We start from the raw sequence: 27,791 nt of genomic DNA, 5'->3' as shown, positions 1-27,791 counted from the left end.
TGCACAGATATTGCACATTAAGTGCTCTGTCCAGTTTTCTCTCTGAAACTGCGTTGGTATATATGCCTGCGTTAGCACAAGGAAGGTGTGAGGAAGATCATTCGACTCATTTTAGTTCATTCATTAGGAAAGATGCTATCGGTCCTGCTATCATGTCATTCAGCTGCTGCTTAACTAATTATTTGGTTTTCACCTCAACTTTTTCTAGAAGTCAGTTTCACATTCTCTGTTAACCAACACTTTCCGACAGTCTGAAATCTACCTTTTAAACTTATGACACCTAGCTCTGCCTTTGCAGTTTAGTTAATTCTGCTTCTACCTTCATGATATGGTTCTTCCATGTTATTTATGTACCTGTATATAAATATATACATTTCCCAGTCACCCCTTCAATGTTTGTTTTTCTATCCCTCAGCCAACACTAACAGTTTAATTACTCATTCGTCTTGCTGTTTGTTGGTTCTTGTTGTTACAAATTGGCTTCTGTGTGTCTATAAATCAACAATAACTGCAGTTCAAAAGTATTTAATTAGATTTGAAACATTTTGGGATATTCTTAGCACAGCCAATTATTTATGTAGCACCTTTAACTTAGTAAAATTTCCCAAGGTGCTTCACAGAGGTGATATCAAACAAAATTTGATACCAAACCACATAGGACAAGTGACCAAAAGATGAAGTAAGCATTGAGGAGCCCCCGAAAGTGTGCAGTAGATGAAATTAGAGAGCCTTATCTGCTGCTGGATAGAAAAACAAACATTGAAGGGGTGACTGGGAGGTGTATATTTATATACGGGTACATAAGATGGAAGAACCATATAGTAGAGGTAGATGCAGATCAAGCTAAACTGCAATGGCAGAGCAAGATGACATAAGCTCAAAAGGCAGAGAGTATTCCAGAGCTTAGGGCTGTGGCCCCTGAAGATATGGCCACCAGTGGTCCTGTGATTAAAATCAGGGATGTTCAAAAGCACGGCTTTGGAGGGACCTAGTGCTGGAGCAGATTACAGGGGTGGGGTGGGGTAAGGCCATTGATGGTTTGGAAAACTAGGATGATCATTTTAAGATTGAGTTAAGATGACCTAACTGAGAGCCAATATTGATCTCACCCCACGAACAAGGGGTAAGTGGGACTTGTTCCGAGATAGGACACGGACAGAAGAGTTTTAGATGACCTCTAGTTGATAAAGGTGAGGACCTGGGAAGTTGGCCAAAAGTGCACTAAAATATTCAAGTCTAGAGGCAACAAAGGCATGGATGAAGATTTCAGTGGTAAATGAGGTGATGCAGGGGTGAAATCTCGCAATGTAATGGAGGTGGAAGTAAACTGTTGCAGCAGCTTGATGATTGTGGAGGAGATAATATGGTCAACCATGCCAAGACTGCAAAATGTTATGTTCATACCTTTCTTCCCCCACTTCTCCTTTACTCCCTCCCTGCCACTTTTTTGTGCTGTTTTCCACCCCTCCTCCTATTCTAGCCCCACCTCTTCTTTGCCCTCAGTCTTGCTCTTTTCTGAAACAGTTCGAGGGCTTAAATGCCTCCCTTGGCTTGTTGACCAAAACTGTACACCAGCCCCAAGGTGTGGCCTTGATAGTGTTCAGTTCTCTGACACTATGCAGCTCACTGCTTCGCCAATATTGTAATATTAATTGTAACTTACTTTCTCAGGGCACGCAAAATCCAGATGGTTACATCTCAACTCTACCTGGTGCCAGTGTTGTATTTCATTGGCCAAGAAACGATTATGACCAGTTATTATGTGTGCGTCTGATGGATGTTGCCAATTGCACTTGGTCGGGTGGCTTCGAGGTGAGCAAGAACAACTCCTTCCACATCAACATGAGGTGAGACTAGTAACCCAGATGAAATGTAATACCAGTTAACGGGCCAGGATCTCTGCTCAAAAAATGTAGATTTAATTGGAAATCAAAAACTGGTAATTCTGCTGTCAGTGGCAGTGTGTGATGTTAGGATTCTTCTGGTCACGCATCATAGCAGGAGTGTTTCACTCTTCTGTCGTGGGAAATTTAATTGCCTGTTGGGTACTTGTTAAAGGAGGCAAGAGGGGAAGTGAGGTGGAGAAATTTAGAGAGAGAATTCCAGAGCTGAAGGCTCCTGGAGGCACAGGTCCAATGGTGTTATCATTAAAATCAGAAGAGCTCTAAAACCCAGAATTGGTGTGGTGTGGCTGATTGAGGGTGAGGCCATGGATGGATTTGAAACCAAGGATAAGAATTCTAAAATTGAGGCATGGCTTAACTGAGAGCCAGTGTAGCTTTCCCACATCAGAAGGAAGGGGTGAAGAGGCCATGGTCAAAAATCTGTAAAATTCTAGTTTAGGAACCTGTTTAGGCCCTCATGCTGTGCTAGTTTATTTATTTTACTTTTGGGTTACAACTTTAGATCTACCATCTGTGAACTTAGGCTCAGTAACTCCTGATTGGATAATGGAAATACTGGGCACTTGCTTACTTTCACCATGTTTTTTACCCTTTTCACTTCATTTCGTATTTGGATGTCCTAGAATTTATTGTACTATGTTGCTGCATGAGTCAATTCACCTCTGTGAAGGAGCTTCCTCCATGATTAGGTATTGCCAAGGTCAGCCATTTACTTTCTGATGTTCGGGATTTCCTTTTGGATTTTTAAATGGATGGTGAACGTAAAAGTGTTGATTTCTGATTGGAAAAGTGACATTGGAAATAGATTGTAGCATCCAAAATAGTTGGAACAGACAAGCATTTTAAATTAGGTGCCACAGAATTGAAGACCTCCACTGTACAAGGATGTTCCCCTCAGTTGTATAAGGTGACACAGTGGCTGAGTGGCTAGCACTGCTGCCTCACAGCACCAGGGACACAGGTTCATTTCCTGGCTTAGGCCACTGTCTGTGCGGAGTCTGCTCGTTCTCCCCATGTCTGCATGGGTTTTCTCCGGGTGCTCCAGTTTCTTCCCACAGTCCATGCTGGTTAGGTGCATTGACCGTGCTAAATGTCCCTTAGTGTACTCAAATAGGCATCGGAGTGTGGCGACTCGGGGATTTTCACAGTAACTTCACTGCGGTGTTAATTGCATTGCACTTGTGACACTAATAAGTAAACTTAAAAAAAACTGCAACTGTTTCTGGAGATGATTTTCACAATCTCCTTTTTGATAAAGAGTGTTTTCTAGCACTCGTCACAAAACCAACAGTACAAGTTTGGATTTGTTTTAACCATTTACTGCATTTCCTATAAAGCTTTCAGCATTTGTTAATATTTTTCTTCAGCGAGTACTGTTATCCTGTTAAGATTATATATATTCCAGTCATTGTGATGAAACTATGACATGTTTACCAGCCTGAATAAAAGACTAATGTGCAAAAAAACAGAAGGCTTATTGATACTTGATTTATGCATGTTGGCAAGCACTGGACACCCTATCCTGTGGCATTGTGGCTAAATGTGTTGTGGATGGCACACACAAGTTTGATATCTAACTTATACTGAGCTATTCGATTTTAACCACAATGACAACAAACGTGCTACGTTTGCCCTCGATTCCTAAACTAGTTTGTCGAAACTTGGCCGTGATTCCTCCCTGAGTCTTATACAGAATTCCTGAGTGTAGCTTGTCCCTGTGAGTACAAAATCATGTTTAACATTTAACCTCATAGCTGAATATCCTGTGTGCTCTCACTGTCCATTGTGTGAAGAACATGTATGTGAGCAAAATACTGCAGGACCTCCCTCCATGGAAGAATCCCAGATAGACTCCCTATGAAAAGCAGGAAGATAATCAGAGCACCAAAGCAAAATACGGTGGATGCTGGGACTCTTAAATAAAACCAGAAAATGCTGGAAGTACTCAGCAGGTTCCACCGTATCTGTGCACACAGAAGCTGCCTAACTTATTGAAAATCAGTGTGTGTTTTTAACAAGAATGCTGAGTTCACAGGAGTTGGATCTAACAATGCAATTAGTCACAAAGACGTGATGTTGGTTTAAAGTTGTATTTCATATTTCTTATTGTTTCGTGCTATGTAACAACCTGGCTTGAAGGGCTTTCTGACTTGACAATTTTTTTTTTTGCAGAGATACTCAAGGCAATTGTCACCTCCTGCGAGTGGAGATCACTCTGAAAGGAGCGACGTACCATATTGCATTCAGCAACTCTGAACAGCTGCCACCACCGTTCCGCATCGACAACTTTTCAGAAGTAAATCCCTATGGGCTGTTTTTACCACACTTAAATCCACACATCCACAGTTCAATTCACGATTTGCAATCAACTCCTCATGAATAGTGAAGGAGAAAGCACAAGATTAATTGCAAAGAATTTATCTTGTCTATATGTAGTCACCACAAATAAAAGATGACTCATTCTGCGGATGTGTCATCTGTTTGACCTGTTGAGATTTATACACAGTTGACTGGTTATGTCTAAGAACAAGTCAATCTTTAGACTTTTACATTCTGTTGGTTAAGGGGAGGGAATTTCCAATCTTCCACTTACATCTGATGGGCATGGGAAAAAGCTCAAGGATGAGACAGATTATATTAGACAGGCAATTGAATTAAATATAAAAGAAAACAGTGAGCCAAGAACTCAGACAAGTAACACTCATAAAATTTTATTTAAAATTTCTTCTGTTTATGTTATTAGCACTGGGTTAATATAGTGGTGCTAAAGTTATCCTTGACATTCAAGCCAATTTTTGACTGTTTCAGTGTCATTATGTGTGGCTGAAAACATTAATATGGGAGTCCAGAATTCCTGAACCTGCAACAATATAAACTAGGTAGCACAATGCATTGGAACCCGACATGCCACAAGGTTGATTTGTTGATTTTGTTACCGTGTATTGAATCCCAAGGTCAGACAACCAGAAATTTAAGATTCTTCCATTTCTGTGCTTCGACCTCTGGTGTTTGTTCACTGTTTATTATTTGGGCGACATGGTAGCACAGTGGTTAGCACTGCTGCTTCACAGCTCCAGGGACCTGGGTTCAATTCCCAGCTTGAGTCACTGTCTGTGTGGAGTTTGCACATTCTCCTTGTGTCTGCGTGGGTTTCCTCCCAGTGTTCAGGTTTCCTCCCACAGTCCAAAGGGTTAGGTTGATTGGCCATGCTAAAAAATTGCGTCTAGTGTCCTGAGATGTGTAGGTTAGAGAGATTAGTGGGTAAAATATGTAGGGATTTGGGGGTAGGGCCTGGGTGGGATTGTGGTCAGTGCAGACTCGATGGGCCGAATGGCCTCTTTCTGTGCTGTAGGGTTCCTATGATTTTATGATATTTTTGCCATCTAGCAAGTACAAGGGGCTGGAGCAAATCAGTTAAGCGGCGTAGTGAAATATATATACAGCCTTCACTGCAAATCCCTGATCTCCCCTCTTTCTCTTTTGCATCAGGTTGCAATCATTTTCAACCAACACGGCGTGGCAGAGCCAAGACTAAAGACCGAGGTCAAACCAGGCACCTCATTGAATTATGCCTGGGATGAGCCTGTCCTTCAGCCTTTCATCACACTGACAGTGAAAGGGGCAGGCTCTTCAGAAATTACCTGTGATATGAATGATTTCAAAGAGTCCAAACAGCTTTACTATGAGAATTTCATCTACATTGCTGCCACATACACTTTCTCTGGGTAGGCTTCAGATTTCTATTGCTTGGAAGTAAACTTGCAGTCAGCTTTTTAATGTTCTGTTTTGATTTTCAAGAATTGGTTACAACTCCATGTGCCATGATATGGTAATCTTAAATCATTGCAATGGTGCTTTCAAAGAACAATGTATTCCTTCAGTATAATTGCTTGCAGTTATGTGAATTTTGAAATTATAGTTCCAGGGGAACCAAGGGAATATCCAACCCTTAAGCTTAATGCAACCAACAATGCTGCATAACAACTCACCAGTTATTTCCAGAACTGTATTCAAAATTGCTTTCTTAATGTATCGTCAACCTAGTTTATTAGAGGGAAGTGTATAGTCGGGGGAAGTGTGTAGTCCAAGTGGTTGGAGTCTTTGCTGCGGAACCATGATGTGGAGATGCCGGCGTTGGACCGGGTTGGGCACAGTAAGAAGTCTCACAACACCAGGTTGAAGTCCACTCACCTGATGAAGGAGTCGTGCTCTGAAAGCTTGTAATTCTAAGTAAACCTGTTGGACTTGAACACGGTGTTGTTAGACGACTTATTTTGCTGGGGAAAAAAATCAATATACGTTTTGTTTTGGAAGTGTTAATATTTTTATGATTGTATTGTGTCCCAAATTCCTCCCATGTCAAGATCAACTAATCTGATAGACCAATATGTTTGTGGTCTTGTATACTGCAATACAGATTTACATGTTTGACTGCGTAACACAGTATCTTCAGGGACAAGCATGGTATCTCCATCATAAGAAAGCAGCAAGCCTCAAATGGGAGGTTCAAAAATGATGAAGAGACTGACCAGGTCTCAGTTTCCTACCTGCTCCTTAACCAATTCATAGCCTCTTGAAGAACTGAAGGGGAGAAACATGTAAATAAGAGAACTAGTCATTTTGTAAAGTTAATGCTGCCCAGTTCTGGAGTAAACAAGGGAAGTAACTCAGAGGCCAGAGCGCACTCAATCAGCCTTTTAAAGTAAAAGCAACTTACACATATACTCTGAAAAATGTTCTGATTCAAATGACCAAATTGTAGTGGAATTCCGTGTATAGATGGAAAAAAAGATATTTTTCCAATTTTTGTACTCCTGACAAGTAACCTTGTGCACTGATATTACATATTGAAAATGTAAATGTACAGTGCACAATATTGTCTAAGCATTCGTTTAAATGGTCAGGAAATTATATTCTGAATTTTCAGACTTTGAGTCTGTGTTGCCAGTTGGGGGCGGCACAGTGGTTAGCGTTGCTGTCTCAAGCGCCAGCGACCTGGATTCAACTCCTGGCTTGGGTCACTGTTTGTGTGGAGTTTGCACAATCTCCCCGTGTCTGCATGGGTTTCCTCTGCGTGCTTTTCCTTCCACAGTCCAAAGATGTGCAGGTTAGGCGCATTGGCCATGCTAAACTCTCCCTGAATTAATCCAGACAGGTGCTAGAATATGGCGACCAGGGGATTTTCACAGCAACTTTATTGCAGTGTTAATATAAGCCTACTTGTGACTAATGAATAAGCTTCAAAAACTTTTAAATCATAAAAGTGCCCCTGCATCTCCTCTTCTGGACACCAATGATGACACGAGTCTGTCGCATAATTAAATAATATTTCATAAGTGTTTGTAATTATGGCTCTGATACTTTAGGTAATTTCAGAAGTGTTCTAACTAGTATTACGTTATAGATAAAATAGTATAAAAGTCAGGGTCGAGCCTTTATCCACTTGCCAGGCTCGCCTTGCAGCCATTGAGCTGTCAGTTGACTTGGTACGGACCTTTCATCCATATCAGGGAGGCAGTCTTACCTCTGAGAGCTGCCAGCCTCCTTGTTCTAACAGCGTCATTGGGAGCAGTTGCCAAACTAAGTCCACAGTTTTGCCAGGGTCAGACTGGAAGGCCCTGGCAAGGTGGATGAGGCTGCCAGGAGTACCAACACAGGAGCAGAGCAGAAACCAAGGAGCAAAATTTGCAGGTCCGCCAGCCCCCCAATTTTGCCAACCTGCTCCAGGCAGCAGTGAAATTGTGACGGGAGACTAGGCTGACATGTCAGTGTAGTGCTAAAGTAGTATTGCACTGCTGATGGCACCCCCTCTCACATCGAGTGTTAAACCAAGGCTCTGTCTGCCCTCTCAAAGATTCATAGTTTTATTAAAGCACAGGAGGAGGTGACTGAGCACATTGCATCCATCTCTGTAACAAAATCTAGTCAAATCTAGTCAGCTCTATCCCAGTAGCCCTGGAAGCTCATTCTCCCCTGAGAGAATTGCGCCAATATTTTTGGGTGAGTTAAAATTCCAACCATACCACATTCTGAGGAAAGAAATGAACCAAGATCTGTTTCCTTGCCAGCAGTGCCTAAGCTGGTCAAAAGCTGGTGGTTTACAGCGGGGACGCAATTGTGCATGCGCAGATCTCTGTTCTGTGCCATAGCACAGAATAGAGAGGTCTGTCAATGCCTACCACGCGGGGCTCCACAGCCAATCACTTGCCCCCTTCGCCTGGGCCCAACCCCCTTCAAGCCCCACCTCACCCAGAAGGCCCCATGTGCTTGTGCCCGACCTCCCTGAGGGCCTCAATGGCCTCTGGTCCAACCAGCCAGGCCATCGCAACAGGTCCCCATTGCTGGGAACCTTATGTGATCTTCCCTGATGAGGACCTTCACCAGCCAGGCTGCTAAGGCAAGTGAGCCCAAATGATTCCATGCCAGACTCGCTTGTAATATTTAAATATTGAGATCAGTGGGTGTGAAGCCGGGAAGACCCGCCCCCTCCCACCTCTTCCTCCTCCTAGTTGCCAGAATTGGATGCAATCCTCTCGTAGTGGCCCAACCAGAAATTTATAAAGATCAGCATAGGCTTACTGCTTTTGTACTCAGTGCTTCTGATTATGAAGCCCCAGATCCCATATGTAGTGCTAACTACTCTCTCAATGTCTGCTGGCACCTGCAAACATCTACGCACATGAACCCTCTGTCCCTGTACATTCTTTACAACTGTGCCACTAAAGTCTGTATCCTTCTGCCAAAATTCATCACCTCAAATTCTCTGTATTAAATTCCATCTGTCACTTGTTTGCCCATCCTGCATGCCATTATCTATCTCATTGCAGTCAATTGGTTACATCCTCACTGTTTGCCACATCTCCCAAATTTGGCTTCATTAGTAAATTTTGATATTTTACTCAATATTCCCATATTCAAGTCATTTATACATTTCAGAAAAACAGTGGCCCTGGCACTGACCCTTGGGGAGCACCACTGTCTGCTATGCTCCAGACTGAAAGACAAACACTAACCATCGCTCGCTGTTTTCCGTCCTTCATCTTCAATTCTTTTATTTAAGCTGACATCAGCCCTCGTCATTAGGCCTCACTTTTGTTAACCAGCAACTTCTTGATTCCCCTAATGAAATTTCCCAGTTATTTTATCAATAAATTTGATTAGATTAGTCAAACATGACATGCCTTCCACAAATCTATGCTGGCTCTTTTTAATTAATTCAAGCACCTCCACATGATTCTTAATTATTTCCAGGATTATTGTTCTTAAAATCTAATCCACCACTAACAGTTAAACTGACAAGCCTGTAGTTATGGGGCAGCATGGTAGTATAGTGTTTAGCACAGTGACAAGGACCCGGGTTCAATTCCCAGCTTGGGTCACTGTCTGTGCGGAGTCTGCAAGTTCTCCCTGTGTCTGTGTGGATTTCCTCTGTGTTCTGGATTCCTCCCACAGTCCAAAACACATGTTGGTTGGGTGCATTGGCCATGCTAAATTTTCCCTCAGTGTACCCAAACAAGCACAGAATGTGGCGACTAGGGGATTTTCACAGTAACTTCATTGCACTGTTAATGTAAGCCTATTTGTGACACTATTAAATAAACTAAAAAACTAAAACTAGAATGCCTTTGTATCCTTTGTATATTTTTTGCATATTTAGCATATTCTAATCCTCTTGCACTTCTCCCATACGTAAGAAAGATTGAAAGTTCATGGCAAGTCCTTCTAGTACCTCCACTCGAACTTTCCTTAGCAACCTGTGATACAAGCTGTCCAGACCAGGAGGTAATTTATCCATGCTAAATTTAAGCAGCCTGCCCATTACATCCTGCCAATCAATTTTCTCTCCATTTCTACCAATCATCAGCATTCTCTTCTTTAGGAAATAGCAATAAAGGGTAAAGTTTATTTGTTAGTCACAAGTAGGCTTACAATCACATTCTAATGAAGTTACTGTGAAAATCCCCGCATTGCCACAGTCTGGCGCCTGTTTGGGTATACTGAGGGGGAATTTATCATGACCAATTCATCTAACCTGCACGTCTTTGGACTGCGGGAGGAAACCGGAGCACCCGGAGGAAACCCACGCAGACACGGGGAGAATGTGCAAACTCCACACAGACAATGACACAAATCAGGGATCAAACCTGGATCCCTGGCGCTGTGAGGCAACCATGTTAACCACTGTGCCAAAGTTGCTGCCCTCTGCAAAGTACTCATTAAGTATTCTCGCCATGCCTGCACTTCATGCTCGTCACCCTCTTTGTCCCGAACTCTTATAACCCACTTACTATTTATGTTCATGGTGGGAAAACCTTTGGATTTCCTATGATATTAACTGTAATTCGATTTTCTCCTTGCCAATCTTATTTTCCTCTTTGCTTCCCCACTTACCTTGTGATATTTGATCTGGTTCTCACTTGGAAAATTCACCTAGCATGTGTCATAAATGGGCAGGAAAAACCCCATGACATGATTAAAGAAGAACTAGAAAGTTCTACCAGAATCGTTTCTATTATCTTTAACCCAACACCACAAGAACAGATTACCTGATCGTTTATTTTATTTCTGCGCACTTTGCTGTTCACTATTGGCTGCTGCACTATTTTGTATTAAATCAGTGATTCCACTTCACAAGCACTTGATTGACTGTGGAACACTCAGATCCTTGTATTGTGAAAGGTGCTATTGCAATTCATGTTGTTTTGAATGAAACTTGTGATAACTCTCTGGTTTCTTTTAATTAGGCTCTCAGAATCTTCAGGGAGGCCAGTTGCTCGCGGTTCCGGAAAGAAAAGTATTAGGTTTGCAGAATTAGTTTTGGATGTTGCACCGAAAACTAGAAGAGTGATACTGAAAAAAAAGGTAAGCACAAAAAGATGTACATCTGTCGTAGTCTTCAGCTTTTTATTTCAACTTTGTTGCAAGGAACATTTATAATGCGGCTGGAATTGAACAGAAACCACAGTGCAACTTTTAAGTATGGCTGTGAACTGTGTGTCCCTTTTAAAAAATGTATATGCACACTTTTTCCCTTCCTTTCCTCGTTGACACTGGTGTACAGTTCTGAGTCCAATTCCATTCTTGTATATATTTCGCAATATAAGGACCTCTTTGAGTGTTCCATGGTCAATCAAGTGCTTTTGAAGTGGAATCACTGATTTAATACAAAAAAAAGTGGCAATTTCTCCTTCCTCCACCCCCCAACAGCTCAGTTAGTCCTGCAAAGATCATGAATTGCACTGAGGACTGTTTTAGTCTGCAAGGCTCAGTAATGAGCTTCAGAAGTTACGTGTTTTTGTTATTTTTAACAACTCCATCACCTGGTACTGGAAGCAAGTTGTATTTTTATCATTCACATGCAAGTGTGTTTGGTGGAGGGGAGAGAAATAGTGGGTCTTAGCTGGATTCAGTCAATGTATTTGCATTTGAAAACCTGGGGAGTTTGTCAAAATGGCACTCTGGTGAGGATTTGATTTGATTTAATATTTTCACATGCACTTTCATTATAGTGAAAAGTATTGTTTCTTGCATGCTATGCAAAGGCAAATTATAACATTCATAGAGAAGGAAATGAGAGTGCAGCATATAGCGTTACAGTCATAGCTAGGGTGTAGAGAAGGATCAACTTAATGCAAGGTAGGTCCATTCAAAAGTCTGACAGCAGCAGGGAAGAAGCTGTTCTTGAGTCAGTTGGTACATGACCTCAGACTTTTGTAAGTCTTTCCCAGTGGAAGAGAGAATGTCTGGGGTGCGTGAGGTCCTTAATTATGCTGGCTGCTTTGCTGAGGCAGCAGGAAGTGTAGACAGAGTCAATGGATGTGAGGCTGTTTTGCGTAATGGTTTGCGTTTGAGAAGTTGAGGACAGCAGCAGGAAGAGTGGAACAAAACCAGTACATCACTCATGGCACTGTTATAAATAGATCAGATTGAGAACTATGCTCTGTTGTTTGAACTTACATGGCCTGTGATAGTGTACGCAGCAGTAATGCACTAAAGGCTCAATATCTCTGTGCTCCTTTTTACTTTGGGTGTAATTGATAGCTGCAGTGCATGGAAGAAATGTCTTGCACTCACGGTAGAACCGTTCATGTTCACCAGACATCACAAAGAGCTTTACAGCCAATGAAGTATTTTTGAAGCCTACTTGTATGTACATAGGGTTGTAGTGTTTGGAGTAAGAATTCCTTCAGGGCTTTGTGGGCTTTCGTGGGTGGAGGGTAAAAGTTCCTATTCCTATCCAGCGACTCTTCTGGAATGCACATGTGTGGTTGCTGAGGTCAGGGTTAAGCATGGCTGCAGTGCCCTTCATGGTTGGATAGACAACTCAAACTCTGTAAAAATTTGAATGTGAAAAATGGTCAGTTGTGTAAGGCACTAGAGATAGCCTGTGCCATGCAGCTAGAGCCCAGTAAGTGCAGATGTCTTTAGGAGGGAACTGAAGAAACTATTGCACTTAAATTAAGTCTGTTGAAGTTACTGAAATATTTTATTATACTTAGCTTCTGTTAAGTCACTATTCTAGCATGTGCGTATTCAGTATTTTAACCTATAATCCATAATAATCAATCTGTGTAAATCCAGGAACCAGGTAAAAGATCACAGCTTTGGCGAATGACTGGAAATGGGATGATATGCCATGAGGGCTCTTCTCCTCCTCATAACCCCAACAAACCCTCCTCCAATAGACAGTCAGACTCCGGGTTGGTCCTAGACGTTGCTGGCTTGGCTGCCGTCACTGACTACAGGTAAACTAGGACAAGGTGAACAGGGAAAGAAGGCATTCCAGTTAAGTCATCTGTCAGTGCATGTAGGTGATAGGAATTTAAACTTTGACGTTGATAGGAAACATAACCATCCAGATTTTATGAGCAATTATAAGCCTGTGTGGAATTGCAAACTGTCTTATTGTGTTATCTAAGGGGTGAATTCACTTCCTTCATATTAGTGTCCAGCAGTGACTAAAAGTTTCAAGATTTGATTCCCAATCTGATCTTCGTCCACTGATGGTGACATCAGTGTGTTCATGGCCGAAGACCCATTGGGGGAATTAATAGTTCCCTAAAGGCATAGTGTGAGGAAGACAGAAAATTCCAATCTTTTTCTCGATTACCTTAGAGGATTAGAATATTGAGGATGCACTTTTTTTAAGATGCGAAATAGATAGGTAGTGCCCACAATAAGGGTGACTGAACACAACCTGTGAAATGATGTTGACTCAAAAGGAAAATACTTAGGATGTTGGCAATCTGAAAAAGTACGAAAAAGTTCAGCAGGTCAGACAGCATCTCAGGTGAGAGAAACAAAGAGCAGACTTTTACCCCCTCCCTGTAGGTGGCATATGAAGATAAGTCACCTCCCCACCTTCCCCTCATCAGTCCCGGGCCCACTAATCACATTCACTGCTGGAAATACGGCGCTGGGAGATACTGTCATAGTGGGAATGCATGCATGAATCCCAGGCATCATCCGCCGTGAGATTCTCCCAGCCCTCTGTACCAAACACTTAGCAGGATGGGAGAATTGTGACCCACATTTCAGATTGATGACCTTTCATCAGAACCATTCTCCAGTCTTTAATGAATGTAAGCTGTCTATTTAGTATTGGGTGGGGAAGTATCGCTGACTACAACTCAACTACAATCTGCTATCTCTCGATATCCACGCTTGCATCTGAATCACCAAATTGCAATTGGGAGCAGAAAACTGTACTAACTTGACCTCATTAATTCAGGAATGCTGTAAAACAAATTTTATATCCCAGATGTCACCCTGGCTTCATAGAAACTGGGTGTTAAACTTTCTGCTCTAATTTGATTTTATATTGGACAGCATTCTTATCAGTGGGGGAGCAAGAAAGCTACTCAGTTTTATATTTATTCGTACAGTGTGTTTGGAAGTTATTAGTTTTTATCTATACTTGTATAATTTCTCCTCGCTTTCTCTCTGTTGCAGATATGAGCCACTCATGCTGAAAAAGCCAGAGCGGCGTCGCAGTGGTACACAGACATGGTGTTTCCGCGATGGACGTCTGAGCTGCGGCATGCCAAGAATGGTCGTACAGGTAAAAATAACGACTGTGGTATAATAAACCTTCACAGTTTTCTATTGCAGCCAACGATAAGTGGCCATGCAACTGATCCAACAGTCACTTTAGTTCCATCCCACCTTACAATCTGTATAATGAGAGGGGGAGAATAAAGCCACAAGGGACAATTTCAGGACTGGTTTAGCATGCTGGTGCTGATACATTGCAGCAAAACCCAAGTCTAACCTTTTCACCTTTTGCATGTTGCTCTTAATTTACCCCCTTAAATAGCTCCCACCCGTTCCTACTCCCAGTGGCAGATCTGTAATCATCATTTCAGCCTAGTGTTTACCCAAAATGTGATGGGACAAAATGTATAATGGTGTGCGTCTCTGGATACTTTCCAGCATTGCCATGCATGTGAGTCAATTTTATAAATTGTAGCAAAATTTACAAACCTGGAACCTCGCCAATGGAAGCTCCTGTAGGATGTAATGTTGCAGTGACTTAGTTAGAACAAACAATCCACACTGTCATCATTGCGCTTTACTGAAAGGCTGCTGGTGAGCACAGTGATTAGCATTGTTGCCCCACCATACCAGCGACCCGGATTTGATTCCTGGTTTGGGTCACTGCGAGGATTCTGCATGTTCTCCCCATGTCTGCGTGGGTTTCGTACAGGTGCTCCAATTTCCTCCCACAGTCCAAAGGTGTGCTGGTTAGGTGCATTGGCCTTGCTAAATTCCCCCTCAGTGTACCCAAGCAGGTGTCGGAGTGTGGTAACTAGGGGACTTTCATGGTAACGTCATTGCAGTGTGAATGTACGTTTACTTGTGACTAATAAATAAATTTTAACTTTAACTTTTTGAGCAGTGGTGTTGGTGCAAGTGTGACCAACATTCTTGAACTTGGACAAGCTGCTGGTGAAACTCAGTGAGCAACACTTTTGGTCAGTGAGGAAAGAGGGAGGGTGTTGGAAGAGTTGCCTTAGCTGTCTTTCTGGAATTCCTAATTTGAACCCTTTTTGAGAACAAGTCTGGCTGGGGCCTGGAAGCAGATTTGGTGCCCGGTCTATCAAAGCAAGAATAATACATCATTATGGGCACCTGAAAAGGTTGGGATGGGGTGGGGTTGGGGCTGTTACCCTCCAATTCCTGCCCTTGCTCAAATAAGTCAACAATTAAACTTGCTGCCTTCTGCTCTGTCTGGTTTGAAACTTCTGCCAGTTTTATTTGAATAAAGGCAGGCTTCTATTTGTATAGTATCTTATCGCACCACTTCGAAATACCTCAAAGCATTCCAGTGCAATTAGTTATTTTGTCATGACATGTTACATAGACAAGAAGTAATGTGAAGATAACTTTGTTGCAAGCTAATACCCCTGTTAAAATAAAATATCTTTTTTGAGTACTCCGCAACTAAAGTGGAACAAGTCTGCTCACAAGATGGCCCAAGTTCACGTCCCAACCTTGATTAGTGTGTTGGTTCCCAGGAAAGTTGGTCAATTTTTTCCCCAAGTTGATTCAGGAATTGATATTTTTCTCAAATAGAGATTTTCCATCAGCATGCCTGAAAACGTAATCCATCAGTCATGTTGTTGAGTTTCGTGAACCTATCTATGAACTGGACTATTCAGCCATTTGATGGAGGATGATGTGCTTGGGTTACTTTGTGGGGTGAGGATCAAGTGGATGAGTACATGGCCAGAATGGGGAAATAATGTTGTAGGGCAGGAAGAAGTTTCAGAAACAGGGAGAGATAAGGCCATGGAGGGATTTGAACACAGGGATAATGTTTCCAAATTCAAAGCATTGGGATATCAGAAGTCAGGGACAGCACAGTGGTAAGCACTGCTACCTCACGAGCCAGGGGCCCGGATTCAATTTCCGGCTTGGATCACTGTGTGGAGTTTGTACATTCTCAGTATATCTGCGTGGGTTTCCTCCAGATACTCTGGTTTCCTCCCACAATCCAAAAATGTGTGGGTTAGGTGGATTGGCCATGCTAAATTGTCCTGTAGTGTCAAGGGGGAATCACTAGGGTAAATGCGTGGGGTTATGGGGAAAGGGACTGGGTGGGATTGTGGTCAGTACAGACTCGGTGGGCTGAATGGTCTCCTTCTGCACTGTAGGATTCTATTCTATGATTCAATCATCACAGGGTTAAATGGGGTTTTGTGTAGATTAGAATACTTTGGGCAGCAAGTATATCAAGATTTGTTGTCCCATGCCACAAATTTGTGCTGCACGTGGATATTTTGTTGCTAACCTACACCGACAGTCAATTCATATGTGCTCAGCACATTGACCAGATACAGAATGGAAATATGCTCTGACTTTAATACGCTTGTGAGGTTATTGATTGTCATTGATCTGTATCTGTGCTAATTTATCTAGGCATCAAAAGGCATTTCAGGCTTATACGACGGAGCGGAGGTCGTACTGGGTCCAGATACTTGCCTTGGCCTAGAACAAGTTCCAAGTGAGCAGCTGTTCATGAACCAGAAGATGAGACCTGGTTCAGGAGTTCTGGCTTTGCGTGTCATTCCTGATGGTCCAACACGAGTGTTACAGGTAACCTATTGCCTATCAGTTTGCAAGTGCAATGAAATGTAAGATTAAGCAAACATTATCAGATATGTTGATGAGAAAGGCATTATTATACAGAATGAAAGTAATTTTCTTGGTTGAATACTCTATCCACCTCTGGATCATGACGGTATTACCAAGCACTGAAATATAATTCCCCAAACTGTTGATGATAAGAGCTCCCCTGCCATCCCCTCACACTGCATTCCAACCTTGTTTTTCTCCAATCTGATGTAACTTATTTTTACCTCCTTCGGAAAGTGTATTGTCAGAACTCTCCTGGATATCAATTGTTTGAACCTGCTCCTATCACATTAGGCTAATTTCTTCTCAAGTTTGTTCTTCCCCAACCCTGTGCCTTGTATACTTTGTACCAACCTATGCTAATGATTCTTCTGCCACCTTCTACCATTTGACAACTCCAATTTTTCTGTCACCAATTATCTTTTCATCCTGAACACACAATTGCTCTAAACATTGACCCATTACCAAAAGAACCTCTTGCTTGAACAGTGGTTGAAGCAGTCCCTTTTATCACCGCCCTTCTTCCCTCCACTTAAACAGCTACTCCTTATTCTACACTTCCTCAAGTAAAAGATGTCCCACTTAGACCCCAGTTATTTCCTAACTGCTTGTCTTTTTTTTGAGATGTATGAAAGACTGTTTTTATTCTGTTGCTAATTATGCCTTATTCTTGATCATTGCCTCCAGTACACGCACACATGTCAATGCTGCTTCCTGCTTCATTCTTGCCTTGAGAATTTCCATTTTCACCCATCTCTCATTTTTATATGCTTCAACTCTAGCTCTTTCCACTCCTTCCTGGATTTTTCCTCTTCCAACTGACACTGAGCTTCCCACGGTCATTTATTCCTGAATCTTGCAATTACCTGGAGATACTTTGGCTTACAGTGGTTTCTGTAAAGACTCTGACCCTTTCTCCTTATGCATTTATCTTTATTTCGTCTAGTGACTTCACCATCCTCACCAGAGCTTCTAAAATGTGTCATAAAAACAAAATGCTGACAAAATACAGCAAGTCTGACAGCATCTGTGGAGCCAACGTTTCTTGTCAGGTGACAAATTTGTCAGATCTGAAAATGTACATTTTTCTCAACAAAGAATTTCCTACAACACTGGTTGAAAGAACTCTAGGTCAAGTATGCCCCACTTCTTGTACCCACTCTCATCCCCTACTCTTATGGAAATCAAATTGCATTTCCTTCATTTGCTTCCTATCCAAAAGCCTCAGCATTTATCAGATTATTTGTCATTCTGTCTAAACAATTCCACTGCCATGCATAGTTTCGCTGCACTTTCCACCATTCTTCCCACTATTTCAGCATCCCAACTTCCAGCTTCCCTTTCTCAGCATCTTCACATACAACGGGATCTCTAGATCACCACTACACCACCATTTTCTTTTTCTGTATAAGATTGGTTTGTGAATTTCCCAGATATTTTCCGTGGAAAATGTGTTTTAATTTTTCTGTTTGTAATTTGATGCAATTGCATAGATTCCATTGGGTCACTTTGTTATGGATCCATATCTGTGATCTTATTTAGTTGACTTCCGAACAATATTGGCTTGTTACAGATTACTGACCAACAGCATCGCAGAGCAAATCGCTCCCTCACAGGAAATGAAGAGTGTCCAATAGTAGAAATCAGTGAAATTCGGAGGTTGAAGAACTTGGAAGCTGAACAAGAGTTAGAGGTGAGTGAGTGTTTCGTTCCTGTTTGTTTGTAGCCTATAAAAGCAACGGGCACGATTTTCCCACTCCACTACGCTGGTCGCATAGCAAAGCGGGGTGGAAAATTTAAGTGGGAGACTGAAAACCTAATTCCAGCCTGGGCATGAGGCTGATTTAAATATTCACTACCTCATTTAACTCTTTTTAGCGAGCTCTGGATGCTTTTGTCTGGGCTCAGTTGGATTTCCAACCTTGCCAGTGAAGGTACCCACCAGCAGGGATCACAGCTAGCCCCCAGCAATGGGGACCAGATATGATGGCCCCGCCAGTGGGACTGGAAGCCATTGAGGACCCAGGAGGTTTTGGGGGGGGGGGGGGGGGGGGGGGGCGTGTTGCCAGCTTGGCAGTGCCTATTGGACAGCTTGGCACACTGGCAGTGGGTGTGGGGGGTTCAGAGCTGGCGATCAGAGGGTGGCGGGGTGGGGATTGTCAACCGATCTTCCAGTATATTGGGAGATCGGCATATGCGCAACACTCCACTCTGGTGCAGGCCTTTCTAGCAGGTTTAAGCTCCGTTCACCACCTCCCCAACTGGTATGAATCACCTGCTTTCATTAACACCACAATGAAGTTACTGTGAAAATCCCCTAAACTTCACATTCCAGTGCCTGTTGGGTCCACAGAGAATTTAGCATGGCCAGTGCACCTAACCAACGTGTCTTTCGGACTGTGGGAGGAAACCAGAGCACCTGTAGGAAACGCACACAGACACAGAGGAGAATGTGTGCAGAATCTGCACAGACAGTGACCCAAACTGGGAATCAAACCTGGGTTCCAGGCATTGTAAGGCAACACTGCTATCCACTGTGCTGCCCACAAAGGTGGATGTGTTTAGTCTGGATACAGCAGTTAATGACAGCTGTACCTGTGGATATCCCCCTTCTAATGGGTGAGGTGTACAAAAAATGAGAACATAAAGTAAATTTTCAAAAACCACACATTCAAGTTAATAGTTGTTGTTAGGCAAAAAGAGCTTTTGCTTTTTTATACAAATAGTGTACATCAAGACGCAAGAAAATTGTCCTTTCCTGACTAGGAGATTGACAAAAGCGATCAGGAAAAGACTCTTTAAAGAAGAGTTATAATGAGTTGTTAGAATGAGGAAGATTTGCCACAGGAAGAGGTCGAAACTATTGGGTTGTTTTTTGGAAGATATAAGTAGATTAAAAGATTGAAGCAAAGATAGAGTACGCAAAGAGACAATAAGTATTAGTTTGGATTGCGCTAACAAAGAGTAGGCACAAACATTTTGGGCCCAACATCTTTAATTTTTTATTGTTCTATGAATATTGACTCAGGTTCACTTTGCAATGGCTCCTGAATCAGAGCATGTTTTGACAATGGTCTTTCATCCTGTAAATGCCCAGGATGGATTTAATTCAACACAACTTGTGTAAAGCAAATTGGATTTAGAGAAGTTCAGCTGTGACTCGCCCAATTACCTAACTCTAATATTTCCTAACAGCTTTCTTTCTCTTGAAGGAAGATCAAACCATCTCTGGTTGACATCCCAGATATCTGTGAGAGCCAATTCCTATCCTATTCGTCCCCACAGGCCTTTAAGTGCACCATGCAGGCTCAGTGAATAAATGCACTCTGTAGTGTTGCACACAAATCATGCAAAGCAGAACATTCAAGTTTCATTCCCAGTCTTCTAAGTCAGCCATTTTCCACCCTAATTTCTGTTGAATAGTCTGCAAACTACACAGGTGTGGATAACTGAAGGAACTTACTGGAGATTCTGGTAAGGAAGGCTGTGATCTATTGGCCTCCTGCCATTCAATGTTGAGGGCCACAAGGGTCACACATGGGTGAGGTTTTGACAGTGTGCGAAACCATGTCCAAGAGTCCATACCCCGAGGAGAATACATTTTTAACTGTCAGTGTAAGGAGTTATCTTCAGTCACAGCACTGTGGAATTAAATATTGTATCAATGTGAGATTGTAACTTTCACTGTGCTATAAATTTGTAGATTTCAGTGAAACTGGATGGGGGAGTTGGTTTGTCGCTGGTGAACAAAGCCCCTGAGGAACTGGTGTTTACCACGTTAACAGGGATAGATGTCCATTACACACAGACTGCCACCAGTCAAATGCTGGAGGTCAGCATTCAGGATGTACAGGTAATTTCATTCTTTTTACAATGCACTTTCATCTCCTCCAAAGATTGGGCATTCTGAAGTCTTGTCCGGGATGTTTCAAATACAATTCTAAAACGGTCTGGGATGGTAGAGTGGTTGAAAGAATTGCAAGCTTGCTTCATTGCAGTATGGAAGTTCAAAGTTCAGGTTTGCACCTAGGAGGGAAGTGGTAAATAGCTCAGGTGACTGGTTGGAGCATGAGAAAGAACCACCAAAATGGAGGGGCAGTAAATGGCAGACTTGCTCTATGTAGAGCTGCAAATTTCCTATGATTGAGATGCAGAGGAGCGTTGAAGTCTTAAGAGAGTGAGTGTGGGACAGTGTGATTAGCATTGGATTATTCTAACAAAGAGCCAGCAGGGGGTCCATTTGTGCTGTTAATCGTTATAGCTCTGTGGAATCAGTTTCAATGCCCCTGTGACCAGTCTGCCAACATTTGTTGTCTAGGTTCGACTTTCTGAGGCCATCATCTGTAGAATGATGTTTTAGTAAGTGCTCCAATGTGGAATATGATGTTGCATTGGAGAGGATGGGGTGATTTATTTCTACCATTCATGGGCTTGCAGTTTGCTTGATTGGGAAATGGTCCTGATAGCATCTCCATTAAAATGGAACTGGAGGGGGCCATAAGGTGAAAGGTTAAAAAATCATGTTTGCTCTTACACTGAGAGAGGCTGCCTCATTTGTTGTGTTACTAAATATTAAACGCTGCTAAGATTTTTGTTTATTTCTGTATTTCACAAGATTGACAACCAGCTCTTGGGGACAACGCAACCTGTGATACTCTCACTGACCCCCAACAGCCTTGAAGGTGAAATCGATAGCATTGAAACAGGTCCCGCTGTTCAGATCAATGCAATGAAGATTCCCAGCAAGAGTGCACTGACTGAACTCTTTAAGGTGTGTGCTCAGTAATGCCACTGTTTTAAGTATCTTGAATACTGATATGTTTGATGTTAATTGGTGAAATGCAAAATAACAGAACAGAAACATGCCAACCTGTCCATGCTGCACACAAGCATCCTCTTGTCCCTCTTCATCTTGCACCCTTAATCCTGACTATAGATAGGTTTTCAATTAATTAAGATCTGAGTTCAGCATTTATTGTGGAGGCTAGTATTCACTTGTCCTGAGTTTCCCTGCGCAAGATCCACAATTTACCTGCAATAGTAAATTGGACATTCAGTAGCTTCCAATAAAGCAGAATAGATCTCTACTCCCAACTGCCTCATTTGTAGAGATAACAGCGTAAAACTAGATGGCCTTGGATCTGACGTCCAGACTCAGCTGATCTTAGTACCGCAACTAGTGTAGCAGTTAACTTGGTCTTACCATCCCTAAATAGAGGAACACTCAGCTAGAGTTTCTGCACTTGCTCACCAGCCAGTGTTAGCTGCAAAGAAATTCATGGGTGTGAATATTATTTGAGAACAGGAACAAATTTGGCTGTGAAGCACCATCATAGTTAAATAGCTTGCCAACATGCCATCCTGCATGTGAAACATAATGGAGGGCTTCCAGCACCTTGAGGGGAGAAAAGTGACTTTTATCGATCTGATTTTGCGCATCTCTTGTGGCCACCAGGTGGCAAACACAACCTATAAGATCTGTCCAAAGCCCCAATGACCATTCACGTGGAATTTGAAAGTGCCTCCATCTTGCATGTATGGTTAACCATTCGGACTCTAGTTTCCCAATGATGAAAGTTTACTTTATCCTGCAGTCGAGAGACAAACAACAATATCCCCATTCCCTACAAAGGCTTGGCATTGATGAGGCTGTCTAACTCATTTAAATTAAGGCCCATTCCCACCACTGAGTCAATCCAAGAAAGGAACCCACTGCCATGTGTTTCATTGGGTCTACAAATTTGTCTTGATTATCAAGCCTCCCATTTTACTGATGTTGTCGGCACTAAGCATTAAGTACCATTCCAGGCTTGTATTCTGAGTACAACATTGGTGTCAAACAAGGTTTGTATTCTAATTAGTTCCTTCACTGGCAGGCATTGGCTTTACAAATGACATCCATGCTACTTTAATTTGGGCACTAACATCATTGTGTAAAAGGAGCTTTAAGTTTGGCTGAAGCAATTATTTTAATGTTGTTTCCTTTCCCTCCAGATTTCTTCCCCTTCTCAAAGGAAATGTCATGCTGCAGACTGTTCCTCAAGTGCAGGCAACTCCAATACTTTACCCAAGTGGCCAGTCTTAATAAGTGAGCCAAGGCGTAAAGTATCAACAAGCAATTTGACTTCGAAGGGCATCACAGCTGAGCCCAATCCTGCCTTCACTATACATGCCAACATTTTTCAGCAGGGTTACTGAATTGGAATTAAGCATGAACCTTGGCTGACTCCCCTCCCCCTGCCCCTTAAGCTTCAGTAATGAGGCCAATTACACTTCAGCTGCTGCCTTGGCTGAAATCAACCCACTCACAACAAGCTAGATATCAAATGTAGCAGTTCAACTCACCAGGAATCAAACTTGGAGCTGCAGAACTTGAAAGCTGTTACCACTTCTCATTCTGTCATACCCCATGCCTATCGTTCTGCCTGTATTTCAAAAACCTGAGGATAAACATCCTCCCTGACCCCCATCACCATGTCCTTGTAAAATCTGACAAGTTCCTAATTGTCGTTTGGACTGCCTGTCTATGCATCTGCAGAATAAATGCAAACAAACTCCGAACTTAAATATATCAAGTGATTGCAGTGATTCCTAGAACCACTGGTTTCATGCACAATGCCTGGCTTTTAGTTAGACCACTGGAAATTATAACCAAATTCTGGGAGCTTAAAGACAGTGGACGGTGTTGTAGTGCATTATTTTCTTGATTTTGCTTTGCCTTTGATTTCCTTGTATCATTCCTCCCCCTCTACAATAGACACACGCTTATCATTGTTAAGAAGTAGCTGGTCCCACATGGCCTGTTAGGCCTCTGAGTAGGAACAAGGAGAAAGCAGGGCAGGAAATTCAATGGTTCTGTCACAACGCAGTAACCAATAACAGAGATTTAAGGATTTGGAACAGTGTACCTTCCCGTGGTAGTACTGGAGTTGTTTTGGAGAGGGTGAAAAAAATGGGTGGAGAAAATATTTGAAAACAGAAGTGCTAAAACTAAAGTTGTAATCATGGAAACCTGTTAGACTTGGTTTGGGAGGGTTGGTTGCCAGAGAAGTAAGTTACATTGTTATCTCGTTCTCTCATTGTGTGTGACTGGCAATATTTTTGAATTTGCAGCATCTTATGATTACGGTGCGGAAACTAACAGTTCAAATCGAAGAGAAACTCTTGCTGAAGCTGCTGCGCTTCTTTGGCTTGGGGCAGTTGGACCAAGGTAAGCAATATAAACCTGGTTGCTGATCTACAGGGTTTACAGTACAATAACTATTGCTGATTGTCTTACTGCATTCTGCTAACTGCACAAACATTGGGTTCTGCTAACTGCACAAACATTGGGTTCTGCTAACTGCACAAACATTGGGTTCTGCTAACTGCACAAACATTGGGTTCTGCTAACTGCACAAACATTGGGTTCTGCTAACTGCACAAACATTGGGTTCTGCTAACTGCACAAACATTGGGTTCTGCTAACTGCACAAACATTGGGTTCTGCTAACTGCACAAACATTGGGTTCTGCTAACTGCACAAACATTGGGTTCTGCTAACTGCACAAACATTGGGTTCTGCTAACTGCACAAACATGCCTGTTGTCGCTTAAAAATGATCATGACTTCAAAGGCGCTATTTACCAAGACTTTTATTTCTCCGTTTTATCTGGTCCATCTCTTGGATAATGCAGGAGAGATAATGAAATGGTATACCAAAGAACAAAAACAGCCCGGGAAACAGGCCCTTCGGCCCAACGAGCCCGCGCAGCCATTTTAACATCACCAGTCTCCTCCCCCCCCACCCACCCATGACCCTTATCTATTGTTTATGGCATTCCACATTGTGGGAAACTAATTTAGGGATAATTTATTACCTCCAATCAGCCTAATAGCACATCTTTGGGGTGTGGGAGGAAACTGGAGCACCCGGAGAAAACCCACGCAAGCACAGGGAGAATCCGCAAACGCCCACAGACACTGGCCCAAATCCATGTGTCTGCACAGCAAACAGTGATAGCTGTAGGAAAAAGGAGTCTATAGCAGTGTTATCCAGTAATGGTGGTCTTTACACAAAGACAAGTTTATTATTTTAAAGTATTTATTATTAGTGTCACAAGTAGGCTTCTGCAATGAAGTTTCTATGAAAATCCCCTAGTCACCTCACCCCGGCGCCTGTTCAGGTACGCTAACAGAGAATTTAGCATGGCCTATGCACGTAACCAGCACTTCTTTCGGACTGTGGGAGGAAACTGGAGCACCCAGTGGAAACCCACGTAGACATGGAGAGAATGTGCAGACTCCACACAGAGTCTGTGACCCAAGCCAAGAATCGAACTCGGGTCCCTGACACTGTGAGGTAGCAGTACTAACCATTGTGTTATCGTGCCTCTAGTATTTGGAAGCAGGTTTATTTTTTTCTAGTTGTGATTTCTGTAAAACTATCTTTCGTAAACTTGATGAGTAGCGCCTCCTGTATTCATATAATACCTTGTGGAAAGGGGAGAAATTGGAATGACAGTTCAACATCGCCTTGAGGATTGCAGCGAAGAAGAATGGTGTGTCTGAAATTTTCTGCTTGAACTGTTAAAAATGCACAACTGTACTATTGTAGGTTTTATCCTTCCAAGTTTGGGTCACATCTAGAAAGAGTTTTGAGTTGCATTACAGAAGGATAAAGTACCAGCGACAGTATTTAACTGTCATGAGGTGACAGGTTCAACAATTTAGATGAATTTAAAAGCAGCTTACTAATTTTAAATGTATTCACTTAAGTACAATATCGACAATGAATACCACTGATAAGCATAAGCAACATTGGAATTGTTGCTCACTCCTATTGCTTGCCTCTTATCGGCTAAAACAAAATGGTTTGCAACCATCAGATGCCCCAAAGTACATTACGGTCAATTAAGTACTCTTGAAGCTTGGCCACTATTTTAAGAACATAAGAAATAGGAGCAGGAGAAGGCCACCTAGCCCTTCAAGCCTGCCCCGCCATTCAACAAGATCATGGCTGATCTGAAGTGGCTCAGTTCCACTTTCCCGCTTTCTCCCCATAACCCTTAATCCCCTTGCCTACCAAAAACCTATCTACCTGCGTCTTAAATATATTTAGCGAGGAAGCCTCAACCACTTCAACGGGCAGAGAATTCCAGAGATTCACCACTCTTTGAGTGAAAAAGTTCCTCCTCAACTCTGTTTTAAACTGCCCCCCCCCCCCCCCCCCCCCCCCCCCCTTATCTTGAGGCTGTGCCCTCTAGTCCTGCTGTCCTTTCTGAGCAGGAAGAACCTCTCCACCTCTACCCTATCCATCCCTTTCATCATCTTATACGTCTCAATGAGATCTCCCCTCATCCTTCTAAACTCTAACGAGTACAAGCCCAGTTTATTCAGCCTCTCCTCATAGCTCAACCCCCTCAATTCCGGTATCAGCCTAGTGAACCTCCTCTGCACTCCCTCCAAGTTCAAAATATCCTTGCGCAGGTGCGGCGACCGAAACTGTGCATAGTACTCCAGCTGCGGCCTCACCTGTACAGTGCCCTGTACAGTTGCAGCAAGACCTCCCTACTTTTATATTCAATCCCCCTCGCCATGAAAGCCAGCATCCCATTTGCCTTCCTGACCAGCTGCTGCACCTGTAGGCTGGGTTTTTGTGACTCATGCACAAGGACCCCCAGGTCCCTCTGCACCGTAGCATGCTGCAGCTTTTCACCCTGTAAGTAGTAGTCCTTCCTACCATTATTCCTACCAAAGTGGATAACCTCACACTTGCCAACATTGTATTCCATATGAAATGTGCCTGCCAATTTGCACAGAGTAAACTCCCACGAACAGCAGTAGATAATCTGATATTGTGATGTTGATTGAACAATGAATATTGCCCAGGGCACCTGAGGTAACACCCCTGTTCTACTTTAAAATAATGTCATGGGATCACAGTTCTGCCTGAGCCTTGATTTAACTTCTTAAAGGTGACAACACTATGCAGCACTCCTTCAGTACTGCCCTGCAGGGTCAATCTAGATTTTTCTTCTGCTCAAATACCAAAAGAGAAAACAAAAATAGGCTTATGTTTTGTTTAACTTAACCTATTTTAAATCATGTCAAAAGTTTCATTGTGGTACCTGTGATGCTGTCTCCAAAAAAAAGGGAAAGTTAATCTTCCTTGCTGTATATTTTGTATGTTTTGATTTTCTATGATGTGTCCGAATCCAAAAGAACAGCAGTTATCCCTGAAGCATTAGTGTGAATATTTTGTTTTCCCACATCAGCCATTCATTTCCCTTTTTGTAATCGTCAATTAATGTTCATTTTGGGTTAATTTTAAGCTATCGTCCCATGCATGCATACGCAACGCATATACATGCACGCACAGTTGTATTGAGCTAACCCCCATTTATTTTGCCTTGGGAATAACTGCTGTCAAGAAACAGGGAATTTCAATCAGTCAGCCAGGCTAGATTTGAACTCATATCCCAGAGGTGGAGGGAGTCATATGGTTAAGGCAAGTCAATGTATTAGCCGATTCCTGTGTAAATATATTTATTCATTGTTTAGTAATGTTTCAAATTCAGCAAGCAATGTGTTGCGCGTAAAATCTTTAATAACTCAGGTTGAAAGTGCAGATGGACAGTGCAGAGGATTGCAATCTCCCTGAAGAGTTCAATAGTTTCGGCTGCTAATTGTACAACTAACCCTTTATTTACTTTTCCAGACTTTGGGATTGGTGATTTTAATTATTTGTACAATCCAGTTTTACCAGATATTTAAGAACACTGATTACAGGGCACATCTCTTTTACAAAAGCTCATTACACCAAATTAAATCACTGTCGTTCCACGAGGTGGTTTAATTCACATTTGCCTAACTTTGAAATATGTGTGTCACATAATAACTTGTCTACAGCCTGGCCTGAAACCCAAGGGCTTTTGAATTGATGCCAGCAAGCTGGGTGGTAAGAGATTTCAAGAGGTACCACTGACTGAGCACATGTAGATTTCCAGCAAGACCTCTGAGCAGTGATCAGAGGTTCATTTTCCTTCCTCTGTTCCCTTATGAGCTGTGGGAGGCTCTGGTCCACGAACTCAATACACAGTGAAAGTCAAACTTAGAGCCTTCTGAGTCTCTCTGGCTTTACTTGCTGAACTATTAGTGGTGCTGTTCAAGGGCTTTTCTTTATTGAATTACTTTCTTTAGAAAACAATGAACGTTCCAGTCTGTAATAATTCTCTGGTCTGTGGTAGAAAATGCACAAAATGCTTACCA

At 42.4% G+C, this 27,791-nt stretch overlaps 1 protein-coding gene across 4 annotated transcripts in view; it reads left to right on the top strand.

The window, feature by feature from the left end:
• Positions 1–27,791, top strand: part of vps13d (vacuolar protein sorting 13 homolog D) — a 261,410-nt gene that overhangs the window by 148,208 nt on the left and 85,411 nt on the right. For all 4 annotated transcript variants that reach the window (XM_080215376.1, XM_080215379.1, XM_080215377.1 and 1 more), the window contains 11 exons: positions 1,672–1,847; positions 4,077–4,200; positions 5,394–5,629; positions 10,649–10,766; positions 12,486–12,649; positions 13,857–13,965; positions 16,326–16,502; positions 18,115–18,234; positions 20,245–20,394; positions 21,157–21,312; positions 23,655–23,751. In XM_080215376.1, the coding sequence (XP_080071502.1) occupies positions 1,672–1,847; positions 4,077–4,200; positions 5,394–5,629; positions 10,649–10,766; positions 12,486–12,649; positions 13,857–13,965; positions 16,326–16,502; positions 18,115–18,234; positions 20,245–20,394; positions 21,157–21,312; positions 23,655–23,751 (1,627 nt within the window). The remainder of the gene's footprint in view (positions 1–1,671; positions 1,848–4,076; positions 4,201–5,393; positions 5,630–10,648; positions 10,767–12,485; positions 12,650–13,856; positions 13,966–16,325; positions 16,503–18,114; positions 18,235–20,244; positions 20,395–21,156; positions 21,313–23,654; positions 23,752–27,791) is intronic.

Source organism: Carcharhinus amblyrhynchos, chromosome 30 (assembly GCF_965287045.1).
Source record: "Carcharhinus amblyrhynchos chromosome 30, sCarAmb.v2.hapA, whole genome shotgun sequence".
NCBI lineage: Eukaryota > Metazoa > Chordata > Chondrichthyes > Carcharhiniformes > Carcharhinidae > Carcharhinus > Carcharhinus amblyrhynchos.
The sequence above is the reverse complement of the archived record's forward strand: the minus strand, read 5'-3'. Positions and strand labels throughout refer to the sequence as shown.